Here is a 25,795-nt window from a genome sequence, read left to right on the forward strand (position 1 = left end):
CAGCAGCAGTAAATGATGGATCATCAATGGTAATATCTAAGTCACTCGTCTTTCCTATATATCGAATGGACGGGAAAATGTAAATGGCACGTGAAATAGCTGCGCTATCTTTTTAGTACAACCACATCCCAAAACAGACAACCAAATCTATAAATATCCATGTTATAGTTTTGTATACAGAATGCAGCTTTGTAATATTGATAGCAACACTTAATATCAGAATACATTATATATATATATATATATATATATATATATATATATTATATATATATATCTATCAGATAAAACTTTAGATGCATAGTTGTGTCCTCATGCAGTCTTTTAGCAATTGCTATAAGGATTCTCAGCTCCCCATCACATAGTACCCATCTATCTCTCATTAGTTGCATCTCACATACTCCTATCCCATAAAAGCAGCTCATTTCTATCCTCACAGCATAGACTTAATGGTTTTATGCAGCCTTGTGGTAACTATCTAAATAAATCATTTTTCATTTGAAATTATATTACGCTAACAATTTTTCAGGTGATAAACAGAATTTTCTTAAATGTATCCACTGCACAGGAAAGTGGGGGTAAAAAATAAACAATTCTATTGCGGCGCTAATCGGAAAAAGTTGGACATTAGTCTCTTATGCAAATACAATCTATATGTCATAGACCGTAGACCATCAGCCTGACGCCTCTAGTATTGTTTTAAGATACATTACCTGACATATACATCACATTATAATTAATTGGGCTTCTAAATATTTTCTTATTCTTCCCTTAACGCTGAAAAAAGAATTGCAGCACTGGAAACATTTCTGACAAATGATCTATGTCAGACGTAAGCTATATAATTAACACGTTTCTCACATCTGATGTAGAGGCAAAGGGTATTGATTTAAAGATTTTTCTGTGCTCTTTCTAGAAGCACTTTTCAGAAGTCTGAAGTATAACATGCTCTATATTTCTCTTTTATATGTCTAATTTGCGCATAGCAAGTTACACACCATTTTATATCCACCTAATTATGACGTATCTCTTATTCTGCTGCTAACTCAGTCCTGGTTTCATCCACTGGAATCCGAGCTACACCCTTGTACTTTAAATATTCAACCCCTATTACAGCTCTCTAAAATTTTAAAGAAAAATGTTGCAAAGTAAAAAAAAATGGGGGACATGATTTGTTTAAATCATACTTGTTATATAGTATTTGCAAGCAATTTTCCACACTGCTCTAGTCATACAATTCAGTGTTCTCCACAGAACATTTCGCCAGTCAGGTGGTATTATAAAGTAGCTAGGTGGGGGCAGAGTAATACTTTCTGATATTATAACATTTTCTACTATCCAAAGCACAAATACATAAATGTATTCAATTATAATTTTAGCCGGGTGGTCATCAAAATCAGCCGGGTGGTGCACTCACTGAAAAGGTCCTGGGGAGAACATTACAATTAGGGCTAGCCATTGTTTTGCAATTGCTAAGGAGTTAAGGAGAGGAAACGAAAAAATTGAATCGCTACAAAGGGCTAGAGAGGTGCGCCTTTTAGAAAAAAAAAACTAACACATCGCTTGCGCGCTAACCGACAGGAGTTATTAATATTTCACATTCCAATGCTCTTCACTTAGAGGAAATTTAAATTTTTATTGCAAATACATGCATATGTATGTATGTATGTATGTAGGTATATATATATATATATATATATATATATATATATATATAAAAACAATATATTAGAGGATAAGCACTAATAATATCCAAATCTCATGAGTATAATAAGTGCATGAGACTAGGGTAAACTCATACCAAATTACCCCAAAAATACTATGAATACATATAAATGTCTCCGCACTAATAATAGAATCAATCTATGTAAAAAATGGCCACACAGAAGATGTAGCATCAAAGTGTGATTCGATTTAATGAGTGAACAAAAATTAATGCAAAGAAAATAGATCTAAATCTGATACATAATCAGACAAAGATTCATAAAACAAATATGTAAACCTAAGACATACTGGGCATCCCCAGTTAGTAAGGAGCAAAAGATGGATGTCAGTCCAAGTAAGGAGTTAGTGGCCAATCCCATCAGCTTATGACAATCATGCGATGTGTAAACGTGTAAACAAAGCCATGAGTATGATAAGAATAGATGCAAGCAATAAAGCAAAAAGCAGTATACAGCAGTTCATTCAAATATAGCAGCGTGGTTTGTCACAAAGTGTAGTAGTTTCAAAGTGATAAAGCAATGCAGTTCATGCGCATATGACAGCGTGATGTGCTGAAAGATGTAAGCTTTGTGATCGATATGGCAGTTCATATATTCGGTTTGCCTTGGATAAAATGATATACATGAATTTAACTCTCCTCAGTGTAATCAAGCGTATGTATAGGGTTAACAGCATCGGCACTCCAGGACCAGGGTCCCCCGGTGAATGACAACAATGTGTGATAGTTGCGCTCTATGGGCTTATCTATCAAGCTCTGAATGGAGCTTGATGCCCCGTGTTTCTGGTGAGCCTGCAGGCTCGCCAGAAACAGCAGTTATGAAGTAGCGGTCACAAAGACTGCTGCTCCATAACCTGTCCGCCTGCTCAGAGCAGGCGGACAGACATCGCCGGAAATCAACCCGATCGAGTACGATCTGGTTGATTGACACCCCCCTGCTGGCGGCCCATTGGCCACGAGTCTGCAGGGGGCGGCGTTGCACCAGCAGCTCTTGTGAGCTGCTGGTGCAATGCTGAATACGGCGAGCGTATTACTCGCCATATTCAGCAAGGTCTGGCGGACCTGATTGTCAAGGTACCTGTAAGGTTAATAAATATATATATATATATATATATATACTTTAATCATATATTTTCTCTTGTTAAGTGTATCCAGTCCACGGATCATCCATTACTTATGGGATATTAACTCCTCCCCAACAGGAAGTGCAAGAGGATTCACCCAGCAGAGCTGCTATATAGCTCCTCCCCTAACTGCCATTACCAGTCATTCTCTTGCACCCAACGAATAGATAGGATGTGTGAGAGGACTGTGGTGATTATACTTAGTTTCATACCTTCAATCAAAAGTTTGTTATTTTATAATAGCACCGGAGTGTGTTATTCCTTCTCTGGTAGAATTTGAAGAAGAATCTACCTGAGTTTTTCTATGATTTTAGCCGGAGTAGTTAAGATCATATTGCTGTTTCTCGGCCATCTGAGGAGAGGTAAACTTCAGATCAGGGGACAGCGGGCAGATTAATCTGCAAAGAGGTATGTAGCAGCTTATTATTTTCTGACAATGGAATTGATGAGAAAATTCTGCCATACCGATATAATGTAAACTCAGCCTTAAATGCAGTAGCAGCAACTGGTATCAGGCTGTCATGTATGCATATTTTACACTTCAGTATTCTGGGGAATGGCACTTCACTGGAATTATACTGTATGCATAAATCTTTAGCCTAATTTGCAGGGACTAGCAACAGGCTTTTTAATAACACTCAATTTATTAATGTTAAACGTTTTTTGCTGGCATGTAAAATCGTTTAATTTTCTGAGGTACTGGGTGAAAAAATGTTTTGGGCACTATTTTTTTCCACTTGGCAGTCGTTTTATTTAATTTATGACAGTTTACTGATCTCTCTCACTGTTATGTGTGAGGGGCCTTTTTTGGTGCTTTTGCTACGCATCAAAAAATTCAGTCAGAAGTTTATTGTCTTCCCTGCATGATCCGGTTCATCTCTACAGAACTCAGGGGTCTTCAAAACTTGTTTTGAGGGAGGTAATCACTCACAGCAGAGCTGTGAGATTGTAGTTGACTGTGATAAAAAAACGTTTATTTCTGTATTTTTTTTTTTTTTCTGCTATCAGGGTTAGTTATCCTTTGCTAATGGGAGCAATCCTTTGCTAAAATTGTGTTTTTTACAAAGATTTGATGCTATAACTTTTCAGTTTATTAATTTTCAACTGTCATAACTTTTTCTGTGCTTCTTATAGGCACAGTACGTTTTCATATTATAGTAAATTACTTGAAAAGTATTTCCAAGTTGCTAGTTTATTTGCTAGTGTGTTAAACATGTCTGATTCAGAGGAAGATATCTGTGCTATATGTGCTAAAGCCAAAGTGGAGCCCAATAGAAATTTATGTACTAACTGTATTGATGCTACTTTAAATAAAAGTCAATCTGTACAAATTGAACATATTTCACCAAACAACGAGGGGAGAGTTATGCCGACTAACTCGCCTCACGTGTCAGTACCTGCATCTCCCGCTCGGGAGGTGCGTGATATTGTAGCGCCGAGTACATCTGGGCGGCCATTACAAATCACATTACAGGATATGGCTACTGTTATGACTGAAGTTTTGGCTAAATTACCAGAACTAAGAGGTAAGCGTGATCACTCTGGGGTGAGAACAGAGTGCGCTGATAATATTAGGGCCATGTCAGACACTGCGTCACAATTTGCAGAACATGAGGACGGAGAGCTTCATTCTGCGGGTGACGGTTCTGATCCAAACAAACTGGATTCAGATATTTCAAATTTTAAATTTAAGCTGGAAAACCTCCGTGTATTACTAGGGGAGGTGTTAGCGGCTCTGAATGATTGTAACACAGTTGCAATACCAGAGAAAATGTGTAGGTTGGATAAATATTTTGCGGTACCGGCGAGTACTGACGTTTTTCCTATACCTAAGAGACTTACTGAAATTGTTACTAAGGAGTGGGATAGACCCGGTGTGCCGTTCTCACCCCCTCCGATATTTAGAAAGATGTTTCCAATAGACGCCACCACACGGCACTTATGGCAAACGGTCCCTAAGGTGGAGGGAGCAGTTTCTACTTTAGCTAAGCGTACCACTATCCCGGTGGAGGATAGCTGTGCCTTTTCAGATCCAATGGATAAAAAGTTAGAGGGTTACCTTAAGAAAATGTTTGTTCAACAAGGTTTTATATTGCAACCTCTTGCATGCATTGCGCCTGTCACGGCTGCAGCAGCATTTTGGTTTGAGTCTCTGGAAGAGACACTTGAATCAGCTCCATTAGATGAGATTACACACAAGCTTAAAGCCCTTAAGTTAGCTAACTCATTTATTTCAGATGCCGTAGTACATTTAACTAAACTTACGGCTAAGAATTCCGGATTCGCCATTCAGGCACGCAGAGCACTGTGGCTAAAATCCTGGTCAGCTGACGTTACTTCTAAATCTAAATTGCTTAATATACCTTTCAAAGGGCAGACCTTATTCGGGCCCGGGTTGAAAGAAATTATTGCTGACATTACAGGAGGTAAAGGCCATGCCCTGCCTCAAGACAGAGCCAAACCTAAGGCTAGACAGTCTAATTTTCGTTCCTTTCGTAATTTCAAAGCAGGAGCAGCATCAACTTCCTCTGCACCAAAACAGGAAGGAGCTGTTGCTCGCTACAGACAAGGCTGGAGACCTAACCAGTCCTGGAACAAGGGCAAGCAGGCCAGGAAACCTGCTGCTGCCCCTAAGACAGCATGAATCGAGGGCCCCCGATCTGGGAACGGATCTAGTGGGGGGCAGACTTTCTCTCTTCGCCCAGGCTTGGGCAAGAGATGTCCAGGATCCCTGGGCGTTAGAGATCATATCTCAGGGATACCTTCTAGACTTCAAATTCTCTCCTCCAAGAGGGAGATTTCATCTGTCAAGGTTGTCAACAAACCAAATAAAGAAAGAGGCGTTTCTACGCTGCGTACAAGATCTTTTATTAATGGGAGTGATCCATCCGGTTCCGCGGTCGGAACAAGGACAAGGGTTTTACTCAAATCTGTTTGTGGTTCCCAAAAAAGAGGGAACTTTCAGGCCAATCTTGGATTTAAAGATCCTAAACAAATTCCATCGTTCAAAATGGAAACTATTCGGACAATTTTACCCATGATCCAAAAGGGTCAGTACATGACCACAGTGGATTTAAAGGATGCTTACCTTCACATACCGATTCACAAAGATCATTACCGGTATCTAAGGTTTGCCTTTCTAGACAGGCATTACCAGTTTGTAGCTCTTCCATTCGGATTGGCTACGGCTCCGAGAATCTTCACAAAGGTTCTGGGTGCTCTTCTGGCGGTACTAAGACCGTGAGGAATTGCGGTAGCTCCGTACCTAGACGACATTCTGATACAAGCTTTCAAACTGCCAAGTCTCATACAGAGTTAGTACTGGCATTTCTAAGGTCGCATGGATGGAAGGTGAACGAAAAGAAGAGTTCTCTCTTTCCACTCACAAGAGTTCCCTTCTTGGGGACTCTTATAGATTCTGTAGAAATGAAGATTTACCTGACAGAAGACAGGTTAACAAAGCTTCAAAATGCATGCCGTGTCCTTCATTCCATTCAACACCTGTCAGTAGCTCAATACATGGAGGTGATCGGCTTAATGGTAGCAGCAATGGACATAGTACCCTTTGCACGTCTACATCTCAGACCGCTGCAATTGTGCATGCTAAGTCAGTGGAATGGGGATTACTCAGACTTGTCCCCTACTCTGAATCTGGATCAAGAGACCAGAAATTTTCTTCTATGGTGGCTTTCTCGGCCACATCTGTCCAGGGGGATGCCATTCAGCAGGCCGGACTGGACAATTGTAACAACAGACGCCAGCCTACTAGGTTGGGGCGCTGTCTGGAATTCTCTGAAGGCTCAGGGACAATGGAATCAGGAGGAGAGTCTCCTACCAATAAACATTCTGGAATTGAGAGCAGTTCTCAATGCCCTTCTGGCTTGGCCCCAGTTAACAACTCGGGGGTTCATCAGGTTTCAGTCAGACAACATCACGACTGTAGCTTACATCAACCATCAGGGAGGGACAAGAAGCTCCCTAGCAATGATGGAAGTATCAAAGATAATTCGCTGGGCAGAGTCTCACTCTTGCCACCTGTCAGCAATCCACATCCCGGGAGTGGAGAACTGGGAGGCGGATTTCTTAAGTCGTCAGACTTTTCATCCGGGGGAGTGGGAACTTCATCCGGAGGTCTTTGCCCAAATACTTTGACGTTGGGGCAAACCAGAGATAGATCTCATGGCGTCTCGACAGAACGCCAAGCTTCCTCGTTACGGGTCCGATCCAGGGATCCAGGAGCGGTTCTGATAGATGCTTTGACAGCACCTTGGACCTTCGGGATGGCTTATGTGTTTCCACCCTTCCCGATGCTTCCTCGATTGATTGCCAGAATCAAACAGGAGAGAGCATCAGTGATTCTAATAGCGCCTGCATGGCCACGCAGGACTTGGTATGCAGATCTAGTGGACATGTCATCCTGTCCACCTTGGTCGCTACCTCTGAAGCTGACTGCTTGGAAATTGAACGCTTGATTTTATCAAAACGTGGTTTTTCTGAGTCAGTTATTGATACCTTAATACAGGCTAGGAAGCCTGTTACCAGAAAGATTTACCATAAGATATGGCGCAAATACTTATATTGGTGCGAATCCAAGAGTTACTCATGGAGTAAGGTTAGGATTCCGAGGATATTGTCTTTTCTACAAGAAGGTTTAGAAAAGGGTTTATCCGCTAGTTCCTTAAAGGGACAGATTTCAGCTCTGTCCATTCTTTTACACAAACGTCTGTCAGAAGTTCCGGACGTTCAAGCTTTTTGTCAGGCTTTAGCTAGGATCAAGCCTGTGTTTAAAACTGTTGCTCCACCATGGAGTTTGAACTTAGTTCTTAATGTTTTACAGGGGGTTCCGTTTGAACCCCTTCATTCCATTGATATCAAGTTGTTATCTTGGAAAGTTCTGTTTTTAATGGCGATTTCCTCGGCTCGAAGAGTCTCTGAGTTATCTGCCTTACATTGTGATTCTCCTTATCTGATTTTTCATTCAGACAAGGTAATTATGCGTACTAAACCTGGGTTCCTACCTAAGGTGGTCACTAACAGGAATATCAATCAAGAGATTGTGGTTACATCTTTGTGTCCTAATCCTTCTTCGAAAAAGGAACGTCTGCTACACAATCTAGATGTAGTCCGTGCCCTGAAATTTTATCTACAGGCAACTAAGGATTTTCGACAAACGTCTTCCCTGTTTGTCGTTTATTCTGGTCAGAGGAGAGGTCAAAAAGCTTCGGCTACCTCTCTCTCCTTTTGGCTTCGTAGCATAATACGGTTAGCCTATGAGACTGCTGGACAGCAGCCTCCTGAAAGAATTACAGCACATTCTACTAGAGCTGTGGCTTCCACTTGGGCCTTTAAGAATGAGGCTTCTGTTGAACAGATTTGCAAGGCTGCAACTTGGTCTTCTCTTCATACTTTTTCCAAATTTTACAAATTTGACACTTTTGCTTCTTCGGAGGCTGTTTTTGGGAGAAAGGTTCTTCAGGCAGTGGTTCCTTCCGTATAAAGAGCCTGCCTGTCCCTCCCGTCATCCGTGTACTTTAGCTTTGGTATTGGTATCCCATAAGTAATGGATGATCCGTGGACTGGATACACTTAACAAGAGAAAACATAATTTATGCTTACCTGATAAATTTATTTCTCTTGTAGTGTATCCAGTCCACGGCCCGCCCTGTCACTTTAAGGCAGGTAATTTTTCCATTAAACTACAGTCACCACTGTACCCTATGGTTTTCCTTTCTCTGCATGTTTTCGGTCGAATGACTAGTAATGGCAGTTAGGGGAGGAGCTATATAGCAGCTCTGCTGGGTGAATCCTCTTGCACTTCCTGTTGGGGAGGAGTTAATATCCCATAAGTAATGGATGATCCGTGGACTGGATACACTACAAGAGAAATAAATTTATCAGGTAAGCATAAATTATGTTTTACGGTTAATAAATATATATATTTATTCAGATGTTTGGCTGGTCAGTAAAAAAAAAAAAATTCATTTCATTCAGAAAGACATTCCCACTGACACTAAAACATCTGCTCTAATCAACTTACAGTTTGAGACAGGATGAGTCATAAAAGATAAATTAAGAGGATAGATTGTCAGATAGGTGACACCCCACAATGTATGGAGACGTGGCGTCTAGAATACCCTCTTGAAACTGGTCAAAATCATAGGGAAACAGCTTTTATGCACATAGGTGTTAATTATCCCTAAACATCAAATACACGTCTACACTGCTAGCTAAACAGAAAATATGTTGTATTGAGACTTTTACAACTACTCGTGGATTGACCCCATGCTATGTGGGTGGGGCAGTAAAGACCTTAGGAAACACAGACAAATGCTAAGGTGTGACTCTGAAACTCACTGAACATACAGCAAATAATAATTTTTTTCTGTTTGAATGTATGCCTCAGAATGTATTAAATATAGAAATTTGGGAAATTGTCTAATTCTCTATAATTACATGGGTATTTGCTAAGCTTGGGAGGTAACTGTTTTAGTCAGTCAAAAATGTTTAATAACCTCTATATTGTTTATATTTTTCAGACATATAATTTCAGATCTGCATGAAGAAGGTTCATACATCCTGGCCTTATTAGAAACATAAAATATGATATATTCATATTAGAACACAATGCAGGCAGAACTATTGGAAATATAAAAATAGGCTGTTATTTCTATAGAAATACCAGGATACTGATAAAATTATAATGCATTTTAAGCTAATAATTAGCAGTATTAAACTGCCTTAATATAATAAAATGTTAATAATATAAAACATGATGTTTCATATCAAAACGATCAGGAAATTGATCTGATGCTGCTTCGCCTATAATTAATATTGGGAAAGATTAATACAAGAAATTATGGCAGTTATTACATAGTTTAAAGAAATATTTCACTGTCTAAAAATGTTGGTTAAATGAATTTGTATGTATTGTCATGCTGAATTGATTTGTCTGGATATCTGCTGCCAGCTAAGGGCCAATACTGGTAGGACAGTTAAGGGAATTTAACTGTCCAAAAGATACGTTGCCATGGTAAACATGTTTCAACTCTAAGGGCGGACCAGGGACCAGCACGAGGGCCAATCCGAAACAAGGTTTTGGGGCGTTTCCAATCTCACCAGTGAGGAGAACCCATATAAAGTGATTGCAAACATAAAGAGGAGGGGTTTTTGGCTGAGCTGGCTGGTAATTGGATGCTGGCGTGAAATACCATATACTCAAAGCAAAGCTGATCTATTCTACTCATTGACTGCAAAATTATACTTTTTGGTATTCTGAGTTGAAATTGGATCTGTTGAGAAACATTGGAAACTGAATTGCTGTTTATTTGGTAACGTATACAAAGTTTTTGGTAAGATAAATTATATGCATAGTCACTACAGTAAAATTACAATTGGAAGATTGGAAAGAACAAATTGGGTTTTTCTTTTTTTTTTTTATTGTATTGCATAACCTTGAATAGCTCTTAGCCTGCCTATTTGTATGCAAGCATTTAAAGTAAACATTTACTATTGCTGTATGTAGCAGAGTTAAGGAAGTAGTGCATATTCCAAGTTAGCATTTCATAGCCTATGTATTGTTAAACTAATCCCAATCTTTAATTGTTTATCTATGCAAATATATAATAATAATTCAGAAGTGTATATTGTATTTTAAATTGGTAGTCACAGCCTATATATTGTTTAAATCTGTATCTGATTGGCTAAGTAACTCATCTGTGCAAGTTCTGATATTGTGAGTTAATTTTGTATTAGGATAAATTGCAGTTAAATAGCAGAATATATATATTACCCTATTGATTATAACCACTGTTGCTTGGATGTTAAAGATTTTAGTCTCATTGTAATATTTTAAATGCAGCTCTGAATGAAAGGTTGGTTTTAAAGATACAGTTTTCTGGGCTTTGTAAGAAGGATAGCATATCTTAAGAGTTGGTTTTAACACATATAAATTTATTTCATATTCCTTTTATTACAAATATATTTCAACAATGTTCATGGATATTAACTAAATAAAAGAATTCAGATATTTATATTAATTGTATGGTTTCTAGTAGATGCATATTGATTAAGGGTTTCTATTTTTAAGGATAATTATTATTTGTATTGTGTATAAACCTGCCATAAGCTGATATATTATTTGGAGAGCACTACTAAGATTTTCATAAATATACTGACATGATCCACACTGTCGGATCAGGTCCGCCAGACTTTGATAAATTGGGGCCTATGAGCGATCTCACCCAATCCGTCCAGAATGACAGGTAGCTTAACAGCAGTCCCGCTGATTAGTGCACACTTTAGAGGAAAGGCATCAGAGTATGGTGGTGTAGAGCTACAGCAAAACCAAGGCAATCCCAAAGATGATTCAAACCAGCATGCTTGCATCGACACTGGTCTGGCGTCTGACGTTTACAGGCAACGCGCGTTTTGGGACATATATATATATATGTGTGTGTGTGTACGTATGTATATATATATATATATATATATATATATATATATATATTACATTAACAGATATATATTTAATAATAAAAATTAAAAAATGTTCCTATGTGAAGAACATTGGAATGTAAAATATGTATAACATACTTTGGGTTTCATAGTTTAGATCTAATGTGTTGTCAGGTTAGCGCACATGAAAACGTAGTTATTTTAAGGCACGTTATTGAAATTTTACAAATAAAATGTTACAAAATAGTAATAATTATTCAAAATTAGTATAGTTACTGTAAAAAAGTCTAAATAATCCATAGGATAGAATTTTATATTTAAATTATATAATTCTTATAAACAACTCCTGTCGGCGGTAAAATTTCTCTTCCTTTTGGGGAACCAAAAGGAACCAACTTAAACTGTTTGGTAACTTCATTCAGAGGGACCAGGATAAATATCTTTAACAAAGAAAGGATAACATCCCCTTCAGAGGCGTTAAAAAACTCATATATCTGAGGTAAAACCAGGTGAGCGGTTGAACTAACTATGCTACACTATAAGAGTGTTTTTGTCTCCTACCATCCCATTTCACTTTTGTGCGCTGTTCTACTCCTTTCCAGTGAAGAAAAAAAAAAAAAGAAAGGCATGCAATAGTAAAAAAAAGAAAAATTGCTTCTATTTTCAATTTTTTTTGTTTTTTCTTAGTATCCTTTGTTGAGAAGCATATCTATGTAGGCTTAGAACTGTGCATGTGGTCTTTATATGGAAGCAGTTTTTCACAATGTTTGAAACATTTTGAGCACTAGATGGCAATATTGTTTGCAACAGTGTTTACTATTGTTACAGACACTGTTGCAAAACTGCTGCCTTACAGAGCTCCAGAAACCTGCACGCTCCTGAGCCTAACTAAGTTACCTCATTTATGTTTAATTTTCAGTTTTGTGTCTGTTTACATTATAACTACATTTATAAGTTAAACAGTAAATGTCCACAATGGTCCTGCACATTATCAGATACTCACGGATACTGTTACAGAGGATACCGGGGAAAAGGACAAATTGCTCACATTACTTATTACAGGAACTCTCTTCTGGCTGTGCAGCATGCTGGGACATGTAGTTCCCATTTTCAGCATAGAGGACATGCACTAGGCCTCACAGTGATAGCACTCAGTAAAACTGGACTTCAAGTGGGGTGCAGTATGTCAGTAATTTTTAGGGTTCACAAATGTTGAAGGTAACATTGTCACCCTGGCAACTGTGTTTTGTAAAGCGCTGCTTAAAAGTTCAATAGCATAGTTTTTTTTGTTATTTCCAGCATTCATGCTCAAATATATAAACAGCAGGAAATGTCTCAATGTCTGCTTTTACCTAATGTAAATACTGAAAATTAAAACTGTTCCTCAAAAATAAAAATAAATAAATTATATTGTACTTATTGCTAATAAATGAAAACATTTTTGCTAAGAAGGCAAAGGTAATGGGGGGGGCAGTTAGGTGTGCATATAGCTTCATTTAAAAATAGAGTTAGGGAAGAGAATCACTATATTTCTCTACCAAGGAGATTTATCCTGGCAATACATAGCGTGGTTAACACAAATAATAATTCAAGAATGTTTGGGACAGTGGTAGGGTTATCCTAAACATAAGGCAGCACTAATGTCTGAGGTTTTAAAACATAAAAGAAAATGAGCATTTATTGTGTGCCAAGTGGTTGTTGTCTACAGCAAATTCTATGTTTCTAAATAAAGATATTTACTTTTGAAAATTGCTTCCTTCCGCCATTTTTTTTCTGTAGTTCGGTCTTTCTGCATTTTTTTCTAAATGTTCCCTCTAATGGTTATACATGAGCACCAAGGCTCTATTAAATTATTTTTAGATGATTTTATAGGATTATATTTCTTTACTGATCTTACTGAGATCTTTATGATATCACTCTTTGATGTAAACCATACTGTTTCTCAGCACTTTTATAACATCGTGAAAGTAAGTGTTCAAGGTTAAGAGATTTTTGCACACTGCTCAAATGAAACAAATAAAAAACACTTACTTGTCAAATGTGAATAAATCAGAATTATGCAGGCAGCACAAATATCAGTGTTAACAGCAACAACATGGAATATATATTTTTTATTTTCAAAAAATGTGCCGTATCTATTTAAATAACATAGTTAGCGCTTCTTCTTCTTTATAATTATTATTATTACTACTACTAATAATAATTAAAATAAATACATAAATAAAAGTTATTAAATGTGTGTTTAACCTCTGCAAAGGGTTAAATACATTGTTAAAGCTATGAATGCATCCACACCCCTCAGTAGTACACAGTCAGTAAACCAATTAATAGAAGAATCTGCATGTAGCTGTCAATCATCTGTATTGTCATAACACAGCTTAGGGACCCTTGTGGTAAAGGTGTTAAGACCGCTGCTTCATAACTTTGAAGCGTCAGAGTTAACTCTTCCTAGGCTATTCGCCCAGGGTGATTGACAAGCCCTGCTCTTCCACAAAATAGTTGCTTAATATTAGTAGGCAGGGCAGCACAACCATTTTCTTGTGCAGTGTTAAAGGACCATTAAATACAGTAGAATTGCATAATCACTAAGTGCATAATAAAAAGACAATGCAAACAGGATCTCTAGCTGAGAACCTCGTCTGAAAAATGAGGAACTATGTTTTTAATATTTTTGTGTGGGTTAAACACATAGAGCCAGATTACAAGTGAAGCAGTATTTAATGCTCCCTCTCGAGCACTAACTCCACTAGGAATATGTTTTTTGCGCTTTGGGTAGTGCTTGTATTACAAGTTGAAAGTAAAACGTTTTCGTTCGCTCGCTAACTCGATGCTCATAAAAAGCCAAGCTTTTAATATTGCGTATGCGATAACGTATTCCCCCATAGAAGTCAATGGACCAAATAATTGGGGCCGATTGTATCATTTGTCTGGCGGAAAAGATCTGATGTAGGGATCATGTCCGTCAGACATCAATAAATGCGGACAGCATACGCTGTCAACATTTATCATTGCACAAGCAGTTCTGGTGAACTGCTTGTGCAATGCCGCCCCCTGCAGATTTGCGGCCAATTGGCCACTAGCAGGGGGTGTCAATCAACCCAATCGTATCTGATCGGGTTGATTGCTGTCCGCCGCCCAAAGGCTCACGCAAAAACAGGGGTATACGGCCCCATTCAGGCTGTGATAAATTGGCCCCTAACACCCTACTCGCGCTCACACCCGATCGCATTTTATCAAGTGCACTAACCCAACATGAAAATATGAATATTTTGAATTGCAATGTTCTTCACGTAGCTGAACATATTCTATTTATTCATAAATACATATTTCTATAAATAGCTGATGGTATTTTGGTACAATATATATCTTTACCAATCTATATACATGATTATATATAGATATAGATATATACAGATATATAGAAATAACTATTTAGAAATACTTAGAACATATTCCCTTATGTCAAGAACATTGGAATGTGATATATTTACAGTAAATACACTGTATAACACTTTATTAAAAATTAATATTGCAAAGGGCTTCAATGCACACACACACACACATATATATATACTTGCTTATATGTGCTTATATACAGTATGTATTTATGTGTTTATATGTGTATATATGTCTGTAAATACATATATAAATGCATGAATACATATGTACATATATATTTTATACGCACACACATCTTTAGACATGTATATGTATGTATCTCAATGTTTAAACCCTTTTTTTTTCTAACACCTGAGACCTCATATATTTGAGCCCTTATAATTTGTATTAGATAGTGTTAATATGAGTGTAACTATACTTTGTAATGTATTATTGAGGTGTTTTGTGACACTTTTTTGTTTCACAAAACAGTTAACTAGAGCTCTGAGGATGTGGTAATCATTCTAGCATAAATCGAGATTGCGCTCATGAGTTTGCATTTACTTTCAACTTGTAATACGAGCAGTAAACCCGACAAACGCAAACAGCCGCGATAAACTTCTTTCGCTATTGCGTAACTTAATAACATGCACTAATAAATTATAACATTTCTAATTACAAAATAATGCCAAAGTTGCATCAGTAGCATAAAATGTGACAATCAGTATTTTGTATTAGATACAACCCATATAAGTAACTTGAATATTCAGTGATTACAACCAACAGCAAATATATATTTTGCCCCTGGCAAAAACCGCTACTGTTGAATATCACTATAAATGATGACAAAACGTGCATTCTACCCACACACACGCACAAACAATCCTTGTATTTGTTCTAGGGACATAGTATCCCATCCATCAGAACATGTGGCTTTCTTTAGTGCAATGTCCCCTCAGGTCGTATAGCGTTATGGATAGCTGACCGACTTTGTTCCTTTCTTTGCACACTACTTGCCAGGTAATATATAAATAAAATATGTTTAAAAAACTTTGCCCACTAAATTGCTTTCAGCTTTACTTTGTTTCTCTATGCCAACATGGGTTGAACACAATCCTGTTGTGTTTAAAGCCATGACTGCCTCTGTTATTAGACAACAGTAACCCTATTGAGCTTATTCTTGATGGCTGAACTTAGTTATTCTAAAGCTGGTTCTCATTTTGATTATTTCAATACCAGTTTTGACTCCTTAAAATGTTGTTAGCCCTGAACATTTGGTCCTAGTTTACTGTTTTTATAACCTCATTTTAATTTCAAAAGCCTTAAATGGACGGATAAAGTAATAGGGGGGCATTAGGGTCTTTAACATGTCCAAATGATTTAGTGTCAAAAAGTCTATGGTTTGGGGCGGTAAATAAGAATACCCTCTTTGGGAATTTTATGTCTATGAGAATATAGATCTATAAAAATAACATCACTCATGAATATCAATGAAATTTCAGACACACTCAAAGATTGCTTCTTTATTACAGCTATACATGTGTATTTAGTTTATTTCATCACAACTGAGCCCAACTAGATATTATATTACTTGGCCTGTGTGTAGTGTTGTTATAGGTGTTGAGAGATATCATATCACCAAAACAAGTAGAAAAGACATTTCTAGAAATATGAGATTATACATACATAATAAAGACATATCCTAGAGAAATGCAAATACTACACATATTACTTTGCTCTTGTGTAGAATGTGTGCTTGTCCCATACTCCCTAGGAGGCCAAAAAGCAAATGAAGGCACATTGCAACATTTTGAAAACCTAGGTTACAGATTTTTCCTGATGGCCAGGCCCGGAGAGAGCATAGATTATATAGGGCATTTGCACAATGAGCCAGGGCTTGTTACATTAGCCACACCTAGTCGCTGGCATTATTATTTGTGCATTATGCAGGGCCAACCCTGGCCTGACTCTCACTTCCTTGTAAGCTCAGTGGCCCTCAGGTGCCTGTTGTTTTGAGTTACTGGCACTACACAGACTGATAAGCAATATGCAGTTATTCTTGATTTAAATGTAAAATAGCTTCAACTAAAAACACAGTGACAGAAGTATGTTACAGACTTTTTGTGTTTTTTTGTAAATCAGATTAGTGCATTATACTAGTTGTGGTGTATGGTTAATTAACAAAAAGGGTGGGAGTGGGCTGCTCATTTTACAATGTCCGGGTCTATTTTTGGTTCCAGACCGGCCCTGTTTTTGGCCTCTCTAGGTAGTATGGGACAAAGCAAAATTTTTACACAAAATCACAAGGTGTTTAATGTTTCTTGTATATTAAAGTAATATTTTACTAATAACAAATGAAATAACAAAAATTTAATTTATTATATATAATTTTATAAGTACTAATCATAACTGTATCATGAAGCAAAGATAAATTAACATTTTGAATTAATAAAGAAGAACAAATACGCATCCATGTATGAATGAGGATTATGAGAATCAAAGTTTAAGATGTGTCTTGGAAAATCTTCCATGAATAATGAGAACCCTATAATACATAGCTGCATATGCATTATCCTTTTTACTGGCACCGTTTCATACAAATACCAAACTATTTTGAGATGCATCATTAAAGTGGAACAGGGAGGACATAAGCCCAAATTTCAGTAGACAATGTTTAAACAAATATTAGCAATAAAACATATAATAAAAGTAAGTGTGCATTTAAATAACCTTTAAATATGAAATTAGTGTTTAAGAATACTCATAATTAAACATATGTCTTGCTATAATGATTTATCTTCAGCTATAGCTGAGTATAACAAAATGTAACTACATTTTATTTTCCTGAATCATATTGTCCATTTAAGAATTTTCAAGTTAAAGCGACATGAAACCCATTTTTTTCTTTCTTAATTCAGATAGAGCATACAATCTTAAACAACTTTTCAATTAACTTCTAATATCAAATTTGCTTTGTTCTCTTGGTATTGTTTAAGAGCATACCTAGGACAGCTCGGGAGCTGGGTACCAGCTGCTGATTGGTGGCTACACAAATATGCCTCTTTGTTTATATATGTACTGTATGTATGTGTGCACGTACATATTTGCACATATAAACACAAACATACACTTGTAAACACACATATATATATATACATGTTTACAAACACACAAACACATATTTATTCTGTACAAACATACATATTTTGGAGCCCTTCCCAATCAAACACCTTGCCATATCCTTTTTAAACCTTTTAAAATATACAAGACAAAAATAGGTGATACACTGGTCTATTTATCAATATAAGAGCAAAAGATCCATAGATACCAGAAATGTATATCTAGTTCCTTCATTTTTTTATCATTCCACATTTGTTTTCAAGGCCGATTTATCTAACCTGGTTAATAACACAGAAGGATTTGCGGCAAACCTTTAACCTAAAATCAATGACCACTTCATAATGAGCGCATGAACTTACAAATGGTAAATAAACAGCACTGACAGTGTAAAGTGATTCAATCTGTGACTCTCTCTGTAACTAGATAGAAGATTAATTATTCAGAGGTGTTTAAATGGTTACTGATCCAATAGCAATCCACTAATGACATCTAGTATCAGAGATCAAATTGCCAAATGGCTTTTACACATATCTTTACAGGCATGCATCCAAGCTACCAAGCTGAGTCAGCAGAAGCTAACGATTGGATGAAGAGCCTTTAATAATATCAGAACAAATTTTTCATATGAACTGAAATTTCCCCCAGATCTCAGTTATTTATGGCGATCAATATGGTGAATAGTGAACTAAACTGTGCAGAACTTATGCATTTAAAGGGACATTTATTTTAATTGTTGCACGTAAAAGGATTATTTTTTATGTATTTTAATAAAACATGGATGTTTCTGTGCTAAAACCATTTTGTTTTCATGCTGAAAATGTTCTAATTAGTCCTGTTTTGTTGTAAATAGGCAAAAGTTGGAATCCTTTTTGCAAAAAAATACTCCAATCAATAAAAAAGAAACAAATGAATAATAAATAAATGAATAAATAAATAAAGCAAACGCAATGTACAAGTGATATTTCTATACTAAAAAGAGGGAAAATTACTTATGTTTCCTTCTAACCCTCTGGCTAACAAAATACTGTTCTTTCCTTATTAACCATACAGTAATCAAGAAAGATCTATTGGTTGCACTACACACAAATGAATGTCCTGCTTGTTTTAATATACTTTTAAAGGCATACTAAACCCAATTTTTTTCTTTCATGATTCAGATATACAATTTTAGGCAACTTTCTACTTTACTCCTAATTATCAATTTTTCTTTGATCTCTTGCTATCTTTATTTGAAAAGCAAGAATGTAAGCTTAGGAGCCGGCCCATTTTTGGTTCAGCATCTGGGTTGTGCTTGCAGATTGGTGGCTAAATGTACCCACCAATCAGCAAGCGCTATCTAGGGTGCTGAAATAAAAATGGTCCGGCTCCTTATCTTAGATTCCTGTTTTTTTAAATAAAGATAGCAAGAGAACGAAAAAAAATGATAATAGGAGCAAATTAGAAAGTTGCTTAACATTGCTTGCTCTATCTGAATCATGAAAGAAAATATTTGGGTTTAGTATCCCTTTAAGTACTTGAAAGGGATATGAAAACCAAAAGAGAGTTATTTTGTGATTCAGACAGAACATACAAATTTTTAAAAAGAGTTTCCAATTTACTTCTATTATCAAATTTGCTTTGTTCACATGGTATTCTTTTTTGAAGATATACCTAGGTAGGTATTCGGAGTACTACATGGCAGGACATAGTCAAAAATGTACAGGGCCGGTCTGATATCCCAGTCCAGCCCTGGATGAAGGTATTTTGCAGATGTTTTTTTTTTTTTTACTACACATAAACTTTTTGTAGTACAATCTCAATGTCTATAATGTCAGTTTAGCACTAAATAAATGCTACACTTAGGGGCTGATTTAACAAGGGCCGAATGGCCCCTGTTCCCTTTGTTTTCCGTGCAAGCCTTCAGTCTTAAAGGGACACTGAAACCAAAAATTTTCTTTCGTGATTCAGATAGAGCATGAAATTTTAAGCAACTTTCTATTTTACTCCTATTATCAAATGTTCTTCATTCTCTTGGTATCTTTATTTGAAATGCAAGAATGTAAGTTTAGATGCCGGCCCATTTTTGGTGAACAACCTGAGTTGTTCTTGCTGATTGGTGGATAAATTCATCCACCAATCAAAAAGTGCTGTCCAGAGTTCTGAACCAAAAAAAACTTAGATGCATTCTTTTTCAAATAAAGATAGCAAGAGAATGAAGAGAATTGATAATTGGAGTAAATTAGAAAGTTACTTAAAATTGCATGCTCTATCTGAATCACAAAAGAAAACATTTGGGTTCAGTGTCCCTTTAAGACTGCTGCTCCTTAATTTGTCCGCCTGCTCTGAGCGGCAGACCGTAATCAAAACGATCAGATACAATCGGGTTGATTGACACCCCCTGCTAGTTGGCCGTGAATCTACAGGGGGCGGCATTGCACAAGCAGTTCACCACAACGGCTTGTGCAATGCTAAATGCCGACAGCATACGCTGTCAGCATGTCCATCCGACAGATGTTAAATCGGCCCCTAGCCTGAAGATAATATGCTTTTTTTGCCTGTACTAGTCATTTAAATACTGAAGAAAATAGCGTCAATTTAAAAAAAAAAAAAAACTTTCCAAATCTATTATCAAATTTGCTTTGTCCCCATGGAATTCTTTGTTGTAGAGCACTACATGATAGGAAATAGCGCTGTCATCTAGTGCTCAAATGGATAACATTCTTGCAAAACTGCTGCCATATAGTATATTTCAACATAGGATGCCAAGAGAATGAAAAGAAAAAAAAAATGATAATAGAAGTAAAATAGAACGTTATTTAAAATTGCACGTTCTATTCAAATCATGAAAAAAATGTGGTTTAATGTCCCTTTAATTACTTTATTAACATTGTAACATTGTAGAACGAATGTTCCACTTGATATTATTTCTATTGTTTGAATATTTTATAAAGCAAATTTGATAACGAAATGTAACATTAATATTGGATTTAATTGCACTTGCACTGAAATGAATAGGTTGTGTTAATTTACAACAAACATGTCAATATTCGACAAACATTCAACATTCATTTAGAACACACAAATAAGGTCAACATTATAATTCTATTGAATTATTCACCAATTCCCTACTTATTTGCTCAATAGGCTTATTATGCTCCTTTATAGATGACAGGACCAGATCAGATATAAAATTGTAAGTGCATAGGATCAACTTCACCACCTGGGAAAGCCTATATCAAATATTATTCATTTCCGTGTCTGTTTTGCAGCCTTACTTAGCGATTTCACAGCCTACTATTGTGAAGCGTCCCACATAAATGCGACACTTCTGCGTTTATAAATTGCTTTGATTTGGTACTCTGTTATAAAACATTAACGTGCGTGCCAAATGCAGTTACACTTTTAAAGGCCAAATATAATAAGTTAATTAAATGCTGATAAATGTTGTAATGTGATACAAATCAACATAAATGCAAATAATGTAATGCCAACTTTCTCATATGTATGTTTCCATACAACTAGTTGTTGAATTTGATTATTAAAAAACGAATGTATCAAATAAAGTATACAAAATAATGTAGATATATTTTAATAGCATGATTGCATGTTTCTTAACTAAAAGAACAAATAAAAAATGATTAAATCTTATTTGCCCTAATTCTATCAAACTGCACGCTGTAGACATTAAAACAATTGTTTCACACTCAGCTTCTTTTTTTTTTAGTTGTAAGCATAGCCAGCAACCAAGACAAAGTTAATTTTAATTTGTCAGCATAAAACAATTAGAATATTGTCACATGCAATTATATCACAAGCCACTGAGCATAGAAAATTGTATCTGCACTATCTAGCACTAAAAGGGACAAAACCCCACATTTTTCTTTCATGATTCTGATAAAGCATGCAATTAAAAAAAAAATAATCTCTATTTATTTCTATTATCAAATTTTCTTCATTTTATTGGTATCCTTTGTTGAAAAGCAGGGAGGTACACTTAGCAGTGTGCACATGTCTGTAGTAGACAGTTTTGCAAGAATGTTATCCATTTCCAAGAGCACTAAATGGTAGAACTATTTCCTGCCATGTAGAGCTCTAGGCATGTGCCCGCGACCTACCTAGGTATCTTTTCAACAAAGGATACTATGAGAATGAAGCACATCTTTTTTATAAATTCTATTCTCTGAATCACAAAATTAAAATGTTGTATTTAATTTCCCTTTCAATCACATATAATAAAATCTGAAATTATTTATTGTAAAAAATAAACAAATAAATAACACCTTCAGAAATTATATTTTTAAATGGAAATGTATTTTAGAAGGACTTACCGGTCTCTTCATCAATATTAAATCTCCCCAGACCACTTCCATCCCTTATAGAGTATTGTATCTCCCCATCTCGTCCATTATCTTCATCTCGTGCCACTACTTGCAAGACACTTGTTCCAAGGCGTGAATTTTCCCTTATAGATCCAGTTACTGCAAAATCCGCAAAATATGGGGTATGGAGATTTTCATTGACATCCACAACTTCAACTTCCACAAATGAAACTGAAGATAAAGAGACTGGTCGGCCTTTGTCTTTAGCCCGCACAGTTAAGTTATAAAATTGTTGTTTCTCGTAGTCCAACTCTTTGTTCAAACGGATAGCTCCACTTGTTTTATCAATTTCAAACTTTCCATTGTAATCATTTACCAAAGAATATCGCACTTGACCTCCTAAGCCAAGATCAGGATCTTGTGTTTCAAGCCAAGATACTACAGTTCCAACTGGAAGATCCTCAAGCACCTTTGCACTGTAACTTGAAGGTATAAAAACTGGAGAACAATCATTGACATCTTCAAGGTAGATTTTAAGAGTAACAACAGAAAATAGTTGTTGGCCATTTTCTGCACTGTCTCTTGCCTCAATTTTTAAGGTGTAGTTTGACACAGATTCTCTGTCTAATTGGTCAGCCACGTATACTACTCCACTTGAGCTGTTAATTCCAAATTTTTTTGTGTCTGTTAAAATTGAATATGTGACTTCACCATTTGGCCCAAGATCTTTATCTCGAGCTTCTACCTGAATTAACTCTGTCCCTATACTAGTACTTTCTAAAGTAGTAGCCGTGTAACTTTCCTGTAGAAAAACTGGGCTGTTATCATTTGCATCATTTATGTGAATTGTCAGTAATCTCCATGATGATTTCTGAGGGCTGCCTAAATCATACACTGTAATATTAAGTAGGTATTTATCAGACAATTCTTGGTCCATGGGCATCATGACTGCAAGCTGCCCAGTTTCCATGTCAATGGCAAAGCAACTATCTGTATTCCCATCGGAGATGGTATAAATAACTTTCCCATTAAATCCAGAATCTGCATCAATGGCTTTAATCTTAAGTATAGAGGTACCAACAGGAAGGTCCTCTTTCACAGACACATCTGAAGGAAATGATTTGTCAAACTGGGGTGGTTGTCTGTTTATAGAAAAATAATCAAATAAATGATCTTCATAGTTCAATCTAGAATTGGCTTTAGATTTTTTTAGAAGTTTTTCTGCTAATTTTTGGGCAACTCGTGTTTCTTTGCAATTAAAGCTTTTAGATGACACCTTTCCATGTACAACTGTTATGTTAACATACATAGGATCTGCAAAGTTTTCCCCATCGGTAGCTGTGATCCTGAGAGCAAAGTTGCTATTTCTCAGGCCAGAGTTAACAAATGACTTTTTAAGTTGTAAAACACCAGAATCTGGATTTAAATAAAAAAAACCTTGGTCGTTACCTGATATAATTTTATACTTTACTAATTCTAATTCATCTACATCAATTGCAGATACTGCAGTGATGTGTCCACCAGTTGGAAAATCAAAAGAGATCACTCCTTGGCAAGCCACTTTTTCAAATAATGGTTTGTTGTCATTAATATTTCCTACATGAATAGTAACATTTACTTCACTCTCATGACGGTATGGTGACCCCCAATCTGAGGCTCTAACAATAAATCTGTAACTTTCTGGTGATGACTCAAAATCTAAGACCTCAGATGTACTAACTGTTCCAGTAAACTGATTGATGGCAAATGGTAAAGAATTCAGGCTAGCAATGCTATATGTGATGTATCCGTTTTCTCCTCTGTCTTTATCAAAAGCTAGAACAGACAAAATGCTTGTACCTACAGGAACACTTTCATTGACAAATGACTCATATGAAGAATGTTGGAACTCGGGAGTATTATCATTGGCATCTTCTAATGTGATAATTACTTGTGCTTTAGCATCATTGTCTTTTAGTGTTACTTCTAATTCATATTTATCATTCCCAGGGACATTTAGATGACGGGCAGTGGTGATCAGTCCTGTTCTACTATTAATCTTAAAATAATCTGAATCTTTGCTGTCAGATAATTTGTATTCCATGGATGCTGATTCTGGCTGTACTTTGACTACATCCACCACAATTCCAGGTGGAGAGAACTCACTGATAGTAACTTCATATAAATCTTTAATAAACTTAGCATTGGGCTTTTCTTTTTTAGGACTAGCAATGTAAACATTTTTAACAGCTGAAAACTTCTGAGGAGAACCTTTGTCTTTCGCTTGAATGGTTAAATTTTGACCATAACGAAAATTGTCCCAATCAATTGGACTTTTTTGTTTAATTTTATACTCATTGATCCATTTCCCTTCTTTTATTAACATAAATTGCTGCAATGGATCACCTGCAATTATTGAAACTGATTCAATGTCTCCATTAGCACCTTCATCAATGTCATCTACAGTAACAACAGCATATGTTGGATCAAGGTCCAAAACCGATGGAATGTGAGTAACCACTATAATAGTGGGAGCATGTTCATTAATACGTTCAATGTGAACATAAAGTTTTGCAGTACTGCTTACACCATTATTACCATACAATTTCATGCCACGGTCTACAGCAAGGACTTCCAAATCATATCTATTTTTTTCATCATAGTTCAGACGTCCACTTAGTGACACAACTCCACTGGTGGGATGAACAGAGAACAATTCAACTTTGTTTTTGAAATAGTAATAAAATTCGCCATTAGAACCAATATCGGCATCTGTAGCTGTAACCTGCGCAATGCTTGTCCGTATTGGCGTACTTTCTGCTATTGTTACTGAGTATGTTGTCGGGGAAAATAATGGTCGTAAATCATTCATGTCTAAGACTTGCACATTCACTTTTGTCCAAGCTTCCAAGTCCTCTCCTCGCACTGAAGCTTTTATTGATATTAAATAGTTGTCTTGAATTTCTCTGTTCAGTATAGCAGAATTCCCACCTTTTGTTCTTATTCTAAGAAAGCAAAAGTCTCCTATTACCACCTCTTCAGCTTTAAAAAAACCTTCATCATCTCCAGACATTATTCTGTATTTTATATCCCAAGAAAGATTTGCTAGCTTGATGCCAATTTTGGTTTGACTATTGAGATAAGTTCTAGCAGCAGAATTTTCATAAACAGTTGCATTGTATGCTGGGTGTGTAAATTGGAAAATCTGTGGTGAGGTTCCTTGGAGACTGCCGCATAACTTAAAAATCAAATTTAAAAACAAGAGTGTGATACAGGAGTGAGAGGTCGGTATACCTCCCAAGATATCCATGTTTATAGCCATCCCATCATTCCTTGGTCCTAAAAAAATAAAATAAAAACAATATAAGTTCAATAGCACTCAAAAATTATCTATCATGAATCTGAAATAGAAGCAGTTAAACATGGTCGGAATTATTTTATTGCCTGAAAAGAAAAAAAAATGCTTAAAAGACAGTAAAGTCAACATTAATCTTTAATTATTCAGATAAAACCTGCAATATTAACCCCTTAACTCAGAGGCGTAACTAGAAACCACAGGGCCCAGGTGCAAGAATCTGAGAAGGGCCCGCACCCCACACCCAAAAAAGGTGAATTTGATACATATCTTTTTTTTCTTTTTTTTTTTACATTTAACACAGAAAAAAAATGTGAATCAGATTACATGTCTGCAAAAGGAGGTACACTGTGCCCACAGTCTG

General features: G+C 36.3%; 1 protein-coding gene across 2 annotated transcripts in view; it reads right to left on the reverse strand.

Moving 5' to 3' along the window:
- Positions 1-25,404, reverse strand: part of FAT3 (FAT atypical cadherin 3) — a 637,515-nt gene extending 612,111 nt beyond the window's left edge. Inside the window, exon 1 of one of the 2 annotated variants that reach the window (XM_053708624.1) lies at positions 22,107-25,404. In XM_053708624.1, the coding sequence (XP_053564599.1) occupies positions 22,107-25,398 (3,292 nt within the window). In that variant the 5' untranslated portion in view covers positions 25,399-25,404. The remainder of the gene's footprint in view (positions 1-22,106) is intronic. The other variant, XM_053708625.1, reaches the window with a different exon arrangement.
- Positions 25,405-25,795: the final 391 nt, after the last annotated feature.

The sequence above is a fragment of the Bombina bombina genome, chromosome 3 (genome assembly GCF_027579735.1).
Source record: "Bombina bombina isolate aBomBom1 chromosome 3, aBomBom1.pri, whole genome shotgun sequence".
Classification (NCBI taxonomy): Eukaryota; Metazoa; Chordata; class Amphibia; order Anura; family Bombinatoridae; genus Bombina; species Bombina bombina.